An 8480-nucleotide genomic window follows, 5' to 3' on the forward strand; every position below is an offset into this window, starting at 1 on the left:
TTTTTCAGGCCAAAATCTCCCATTTTTTAGCTCCAAAATCCCAATTTTTAGCCCCAAAATCCCAATGTTTTTAGCCCCAAAAATCCCAATTTTTCAGGCCAAATCTCCTCATTTTCAGGCCAAAAATCCCAAATTTCAAGCCCAAAAATCCCAATTTTTAAGCACAAAATTCCAAAATTTATCTCCTCAAAATCCCAGTTTTTAACCCAAAAATCCCAATTTTTAGCCCAAAAACTGCCCAATTTTTACCCCCCAATTTTCAGGTCAAAAAATCCCAAATTTCCCCATTTTTCTCCCAAAATCCCAATTTTTAGCCCCAAAACCCCCAAATTTTCAACCCCAAACTCCCCAATTTTTACTCCCCAATTTTCAGGCCCCAAAATCCCAATTTTTCACCCCAAAAATCCCAATTTTTAGGCCTCAAAATCCTCATTTTTAGCCCCAAAAATCCCAATTTTCAACCCCAAAAATGGCTCCAGGACCCCCAAAAAAAGGTCCTAGAGGTTCCAAATCTCACATTTTCCCCCAAAATTCCCATTTTTTCCGCCCAAAATTCCCATTTTTCCCCTCAGAATTCCCATTTTTCCCCAAAATTCCCATTTTTCCCCTCACACTCCAGACCTCCCATCCGCCAGGGGGCGCCGTTTTCCCGCCAATCTCCCCTCAGAGCTTCGCGCCTGCGCGGTGCGTCCGGATCGTACCACCGAGAGGAGCCGCGGGGGGAGCCGGGAGAGGGAGAGTCCATTGCAAACCCGGCCGGGGAGGAGTCGGGGAGGCCCCGGGGCCGCTGGGTGGTGAGAGAGGAGTTTTTTGGGGTTATTTTTGGGTTATTTTAGGGGTTTTTTGGAGGGTTTTTTGGGGGAAATTGAGGGGGAAAGGGGAGTGAGGACGGCGGGGTTGTGTTTGGGGAGAAGGGAGGGCGGAGAGGTGGGAATGGAGGGGAAACGTGAGGGGAAAAAAGGGGTTTTTGGGGAAATTCTGAGGGGAGAAATAAGTTCTGGAGCTGTTTTGGGGGAAAATCTGAGGGGAAAATGAGATTCTGGACACCTAAATTCCGGTTTTTGGGAGTCTTGGACTTTGTCGGTTTCTATTTTTGGGAAATTCTGAGGGGAGAAAGTGTGCTGGAGTTGTTTTGGGGAAATTCTGAGGGGAAAAAGGAGTTCTAGAGCTGTTTTGGAGGGAAATCTGAGGGGAAAAAGGATTCCGGACACTTAAATTCCGTTTTTTGGGGAACTTGGACTTTGTCGGTTTCTATTTTTGGGAAATTCTGAGGGGAAAAAGAGTTCCGGAGAGGTTTTGGAGGAAATTCTGAGGGGAAAAAGGAGTTGTAGAGCTGTTTTGGAGGGAAATCTGAGGGGAAAATGGATTCCGGACACTTAAATTCCGTTTTTTTGGAGATCTTGGACTTTGTTTGTTTCTATTTTTGGGAAATTCTGAGGGGAAAAGGAGTTCCGGAGAGGTTTTTGAGGAAATTCTGAGGGGAAAAAGGAGTTGTAGAGCTGTTTTGGAGGGAAATCTGAGGGGAAAAAGGGATTCCGGACATTTAAATTCTCTTTTTGGGGATCTTGGACTTTGTCGGTTTCTATTTTTGTGAAATTCTGAGGGGAAAAAGAGTTCCGGAGAGGTTTTAAGGAGATTCTGAGGGGAAAAAAGAGGCTCTGGAGCAATTTAGGAGAAATTCTGAGGGGAAAAGGGATTTTGGACACTTAAATCACCTTTTTTGGGAGTCTTGGACTTTGTCGGTTTCTATTTTGGGAAAATTCTGAGGGAAAAAAACAGTTCCGGAGAGGATTTTGAGGAAATTGTGAGGGGAAAAAGGAGTTCTAGAGCTGTTTTGGAGGGAAATCTGAGAGGAAAAAGGGATTTTGAACAGTTAAATTGCGTTTTTTGGGAGTCTTGGAGTTTGTCGGTTTCTATTTTTGGGAAATTCTGAGGGGAAAAAAGAGATTCCGGAGAGGTATTTGGAGGGAAAACTGAGGGGAAAAAGGAGGTTTTTTGGAAATTCTGAGGGGAAAAATGAGTTTCTGGACCCTTAAATTCCATTTTTTGGGATCTTGACTCTCCTGAGTTTCTATTTTGGGGAAATTCTGAGAGAAAAAAATTATTCTGGAGTTGTTTTGGAGGGAAAACTGAGGGGAAAAAGGAGTTTTTTTGGGAAATTCTGAGGGGGAAAAGGGATTTTGGACACTTAAATCCCTTTTTTTTGGCATCATGGATTTCTGAGTTTCTATTTTCAGGAAATTCTGAGGGAAAAAGAGATTCCGGAGTTGTTTTGGAGGGAAAACTGAGGGAAAAATGAGGTTTTTAGGGAAATTCTGAGGGAAAAATGAGGTTCCGCATATTTAAATCCAATTTTTTTGCATCCTGGACGTTCTGAGTTTCTATTTTTGGGAAATTCTGAGGGAAAAAATGATCCTGGAGTTGTTTTGGAGGGAAAACTGAGGGGAAAAAGAGGTTTTTTTTGGAAATTCTGAGGGGGAAAAAGAGTTTTTGGACACTTTAATTCCGTTTTTTTGGGATCCTGGATCTCCTGAGTTTCTATTTTCAGGAAATTCTGAGGGAAAAAAATGATCCTGGAGTAGTTTTGGAGGGAAAACTGAGGGAAAAAGGTGGTTTTTTTGGAAATTCTGAGGTGAAAAAGAGGCTCTGGAGTAATTTAGGAGAAATTCTGAGGGGAAAATGGGATTTTGGACACTTTAATTCCCTTTTTTTGGGATCTTGGATCTCCTGAGTTTCTATTTTGGGGAAATTCTGAGGGAAAGAGGATTCCGGAGAGGTTTTTGGGGGGAAATCTGAGGGGAAAAATAGCTTTTTTTTGGAAATTCTGAGGGGAAAATGAGATTCCGGATATTTAAATCCAATTTTTTTGCATCCTGGATCTCCTGAGTTTCTATTTTCGGGAAATTCTGAGGGGAAAAAAGGAATTTTCGACACTAAAATCACCTTTTTTGGGAATTCTGGATTTTCTGAGTTTCTATTTTGGGGAAAATCTGAGGGAAAAAGGGATTTCTGGAGCTCTGAATTTTGGTTTTTTGGGGAGAAATTGAGGGCAATTTTTGGGAGGTTTTGGGGTGAATTATTTATAGATTTGGGGTTTTTTTTAGGGAATTCCCTATAGATTTTTGGGGGGGTTAGGGTTTTTTTTAGGGAATTCCCATACATTTTGGGTTTTTTTAGGGGAATTCCCTATAGATTTTGGGTGTTTTTTGGGTTTTTTTAGGGAATTCTCTATACATTTTGAGGTTTTCTTGGTTTCTTTTTCAGAGAATTCCCATACATTTTGGGGTTTTTTAGGGAAATTCCCTATAGATTTTGGGGTTTTCTTAGGCAATTCCCTATAGATTTTGGGATTTTTTTAGAGAATTCCCTATAGATTTTTGGGATGTTTTTGGGTTTTTTTAGGGAATTCCCTATAGATTTTGGGGGAGATTTTGGGGTGTTTTAGGATGGAATTCCCTATAGATTTTGGGCTTTTCTTAGCCAATCCCCTATAGATTTTTGGGGGATTTTTAAAAGGTTTTTTTCAGGCAATTCCCTATAGATTTTGGGGTGTTTTTGGCATTTTTTTTTAGGGAATTCCCTATAGATTTTGGGATTTTTTTAAGGAATTCCCTGTAGATTTTTGGGGTGGTTTTGGGTTTTTTTAGGGAATTCTCTATAGATTTTGGGTTTGGTTTTTTTTTTTGTTTTTTTAGGGAATTCCCTATAGATTTCGGGCTTTTCTCAGCCAATCCCCTATAGATTTTTGGGGGATTTTTTTGGTTTTTTTCAGGCAATTCCCTATACGTTTTGGACTTTTTTAGGGAATTCCCTATAGATTGTTGGGATTTTTTTTTGTTTTTTTTCAGGCAATTCGCTATACATTTTGGGGTGTTTTTTGGGGTATTTTTAGGGAATTCTCTATAGATTTTGAGGGTTTTTTTTGTTTTTTTTCAAGGAATTCGCTATAAATTTTGGGGTTTTTTTAGGCAATAGATTTGGAGTTTCCTCAGCCAATCCCCATAGATTTTGGGATTTTTTGGGTTTTTTTTAGGGAATTCCCTATAAATTTTGGGGTTTTCTTAGCCAATCCCCTATAGATTTTGGGATTTTTTTTTGGTTTTTCAGGCAATCCCCTATAGATTTTGGGGTTTTTTTTCAGGCAATTCCCTACATATTTCAGGCTTTCCTCAGCCAATCACCTATAGACTTTTTTAGGATTTTTTTGGGTTTTTTTCAGGCAATTCCCTATAGATTTTGGGGTTTTTTTCAGGCAATTCCCTATAGATTTTTGGGGATTTTTTTGGGTTTTTTTCCCAGCAATTCCCTATAGATTTTGGGTTTTCTTATGCAATTCCGTATAGATTTTGGGATTTTTTTGGGTTTTTTTAGGGAATTCCCTGTAGTTTTTTGGGGGAAATTCCCTATTGATTTTTGGGGTATTTTTGGGGTTTTTTTAGGGAATTCCCTGTAGATTTTGGGGTCTTTTAGGGGTGAATTCCCTATCGATTTTTGGGGTATTTTTGGGGTTTTTGTAGGGAATTCCCTATAGATTTTGGGGTTTTTTTCAAGGAATTCCCTATAGATTTTTGGGTTTTCTCAGCCAATCCCCTATAGATTTTTGGGGATTTTTTGGGGTTTTTTTTTAGGGAATTCCCTATAGATTTTGGGATTTTTTTGGGAATTTTTTTCAGGGAATTCCCTATAGATTTTGGGGTCTTTTAGGGGTGAATTCCCTATAGATTTGGGTTTTTTGGGGGAAAATTTCCTCTACATTTTTGGGGTTTTTTTAGGGCATTCCATGTGGATTTTGGGATTTTTTTGGGTTTTTTTCCAGGCAATTCCCTATAGATTTTGGGCTTTTCTCAGCCAATCCCCTATAGATTTTAGGATTTTTTTAGGATTTTTTTAGGATTTTTTTAGGATATTTTTTAGGATTTTTTTGGCTAATCCCCATTAACCCCTCCCCTCCCCCTTTGCAGGCGATGCTGCGGCACCTCGCGGCGCTCTCCCGGCGGGGTGGGGGAGGGGCAGCCCCGCCCCTCCCCCCGCCCCTCCCCCCCTCCCATCCCCCCTCCCGCGCCGCCGCCGACCAAACGCCGCCCGACCTGGCCAGGGAGAGATCCAAGGCTGTCACCTCCTTCTACCACCAGCCCGCCATCGACGCCGCCGCCGAGAAGGTGGGGAAATGGAAAATTCCGGAAAGTTCCGGAAAATCCCGGAAAATTCTGGAAAAATCCGGAAAATTCTGGAAAATTCTGGGGGGAAATCGCGAAATTTTGGGAGAAATCGGTGAAATTCTGGGCAAAATTGGCAAAAAATTTGGGGAGAAATCAGCCAAATTCCAGAAAGTTCCGGAAAGTTCCGGAAAATTCCGGAAAATTCTGGAGGAAATAGTGAAATTCTGGGCGAAATTGGCAAAATTCTGGGATTTCCCTGTGTTATTGGAGTGAATCCCACGTGGTTGAGAAGGTGGGGAGCTGGAAAGTTCCAGAAAATTCCCGAAAATTCTGGAAAATTCTGGAGGGAATCACGAAATTCTGGGAGAAATCGGCAAAATTTTGGGGATTTTGTGTTACTGTTGGGTTCAATCTCACCTTGTTCTGCGCATGAGGATCCAGGAAAATTCCGGAAAATTCCGGAAAATCCCGGAAAATTCTGGAAAATTCCAGAAAAATCCGGAAAATTCTGGGGGGAATAGCGAAATTTTGGGAGAAATCGGTGAAATTCTGGGCAAAATTGGCAAAAAATTTGGGGAGAAATCAGCCAAATTCCAGAAAGTTCCGGAAAGTTCCAGAAAATTCCGGAAAATTCTGGAAAATTCTGGAGGGAATAGTGAAATTCTGGGCAAAATTGGCAAAAATTTGGGGATTTCCCTTTGTTGTTGGAGTGAATCCCACCTGGTTGAGAAGGTGGGGAGATGGAAAGTTCGGAGAATTCCGGAGAATTCTGGAAAATTCCAGAAAATTCCAGAAAATTCCGGAAAATTCTGGCGGGAATCACGAAATTCTGGGCGAAATCGACGAAATTCTGGGGAAAATCTGTGAAATTTGGGGATTTCCCTTTGTTATTGGAGTGAATTCCACCTGGTTGAGAAGTTGGGGAGCTGGAAAGTTCCAGAAAATTCCAGAAAATTCCCAAAAATTCTGGAGAATTCCAGAAAATTCTGGAAAATTCTGGAGGGAATCGCGAAATTCTGGGAGAAATCCATGAGATTTGGGGATTTTGGAGCTTTTAATGTGGGAATTCCCAAAATTCTGTGGAAATTCCCAAAATCCTGGGAATCCCAAACTTCCCAAAATCCCAGAAAAATCCCAAAATTCTGGGTGAAAATCCACAAAATTTGGGGATTTTGCAGCTTTTAATGTGGGAAAATCCCAAAATTCTGGGGAAATTCCCAAAATTTTGAGTGAATCCCCAAATCCTGGGAATCCCAAACTTCCAGAAATTATCCCAAAATTTTGGAAAAATCCCAAAATTCTGTAGGGAAATTCCCAAAATGTGAGGATTTTGCAGCTTTTAATGTGGGAAAATCCCAAAATTCTGCGGAAAATCCCAAAATCCTGAGAAAATCCCAAAATCCCTGTGAAATCCCCAAAATCCTGGGAATCCCAAACTTCCCGAAATGATCCCAAAATTCGGGAAAAATCCCAAAATCTCAATGAAAACCCAAAATTCTGGGTGAAAATCCACAAAATTTGAGGATTTTGGAGCTTTTAATGTGGGAAAATCCCAAAATTCTGTGGAAATTCCCAAAATCCCTGTGAAATCCCAAAATCCTGGGAATCCCAAACTTCCCGAAATGATCCCAAAATTTGGGAAAAATCCCAAAATCTCAGTGAAAACCCAAAATTCTGGGGGAAAATCCACAAAATTCGAGGATTTCGGAGCTTTTAATGTGGGAAAATCCCAAAAATCTGCGGAAATTCCCCAAATTTTGAGTGAATCCCCAAATCCTGGAAATCCCAAACTTCCCGAAATGATCCCAAAATTTGGGAAAAATCTCAAAATTTCGGAAAAATCCCAAAATTCTGTAGGGAAATCTACAAAATTTTGGGATTTTGCAGCTTTTAATGTGGGAAAATCCCAAAATTCTGCGGAAAATCCCCAAATTTTGAGTGAATCCCCAAATCCTGAGAATCCCAAACTTCCCAAAATTTGGGAAAAATCCCAAAATCTCCAGGAAAACCCAAAATTCTGGGTGAAAATCCACAAAATTCGGGGATTTTGCAGCTTTTAATGTGGGAAAATCCCAAAATTCTGCGGAAATTCCCCAAATTTTGAGTGAATCCCCAAATCCTGGGAATCCCAAACTTCCCAAAATTTGGGAAAAATCCCAAAATCTCCCGGAAACCCCAAAAATTTGGGTGAAAATCCACAAAATTTGAGGATTTCGGAGCTTTTAATGTGGGAAAATCCCAAAATTCTGCGGAAATTCCCCAAATTTTGAGTGAATCCCAAAATCCTGGGAATCCCAAACTTCCCAAATTGATCCCAAAATCCCAGAAAAATCCCAAAATTCTTTAGGAAAATCCAAAATTCTTTAGGAAAATCCACAAAATTTGGGGATTTTAGAGTTTTTAATGTGGGAAAATCCCAAAATTCTGAGTGAATCCCAAAATCCTGGGAATCCCAAACTTCCCCAAATGATCCCAAAATCCCAGAAATTATCCCAAAATTTCAGAAAAATCCCAAAATTCTGGGTGAAAATCCACAAAATTCAGGGATTTTGGAGCTTTTAATGTGGGAAAATCCCAAAATTCTGCGGAAAATCCCCAAATTTTGAGTGAATCCCAAAATCCTGGGAATCCCAAACTTCCCAAAATGATCCCAAAATCCCAGAAATTATCCCAAAATTTCCGAAAAAACCCAAAATTCTGGGTGAAAATCCACAAAATTTGGGGATTTTGCAGCTTTTAATGTGGGAAAATCCCAAAATTCTGTGGAAATTCCCCAAATCCCTGTGAAATCCCCAAATCCTGGGAATCCCAAACTTCCCAAAATTTGGGAAAAATCCCAAAATCTCCCGGAAAACCCAAAATTTTGGGTGAAAATCCACAAAATTTGAGGATTTCGGAGCTTTTAATGTGGGAAAATCCCAAAAATCTGCGGAAATTCCCCAAATTTTGAGTGAATCCCCAAATCCTGGAAATCCCAAACTTCCCGAAATGATCCCAAAATTTGGGAAAAATCTCAAAATTTCGGAAAAATCCCAAAATTCTGTAGGGAAATCTACAAAATTTTGGGATTTTGCAGCTTTTAATGTGGGAAAATCCCAAAATTCTGCGGAAAATCCCCAAATTTTGAGTGAATCCCAAAATCCTGAGAATCCCAAACTTCCCAAAATTTGGGAAAATCCCCAAAATTCCCGTTTTTTCCCCAATTCCAGCCCTCGGTTCGTCTCACCCCAACCACCATGCTGTACTCGGGGAGGTCGCAGGACGGGAGTCACATCCTGGTGAGAATCCAAATTTTGGGGGGATTTTGGGGAATTTTGGAGG

General features: G+C 40.4%; 1 protein-coding gene across 1 annotated transcript in view; it reads left to right on the forward strand.

The window, feature by feature from the left end:
* Window positions 1–710: 710 nt before the first annotated feature.
* Window positions 711–8480, forward strand: part of LOC146423781 (branched-chain alpha-ketoacid dehydrogenase kinase-like) — a 29825-nt gene continuing 22055 nt past the window's right edge. Inside the window, exons 1-3 of the mRNA XM_085044485.1 lie at window positions 711–794; window positions 4962–5159; window positions 8369–8437. Of these exons, the coding sequence (XP_084900611.1) occupies window positions 4965–5159; window positions 8369–8437 (264 nt within the window). The 5' untranslated portion in view covers window positions 711–794; window positions 4962–4964. The remainder of the gene's footprint in view (window positions 795–4961; window positions 5160–8368; window positions 8438–8480) is intronic.

The sequence above is a fragment of the Lichenostomus cassidix genome, unplaced genomic scaffold (assembly GCF_008360975.1).
Source record: "Lichenostomus cassidix isolate B80296 unplaced genomic scaffold, HeHo_3.0 HiC_scaffold_36, whole genome shotgun sequence".
NCBI classification, from domain to species: Eukaryota; Metazoa; Chordata; class Aves; order Passeriformes; family Meliphagidae; genus Lichenostomus; species Lichenostomus cassidix.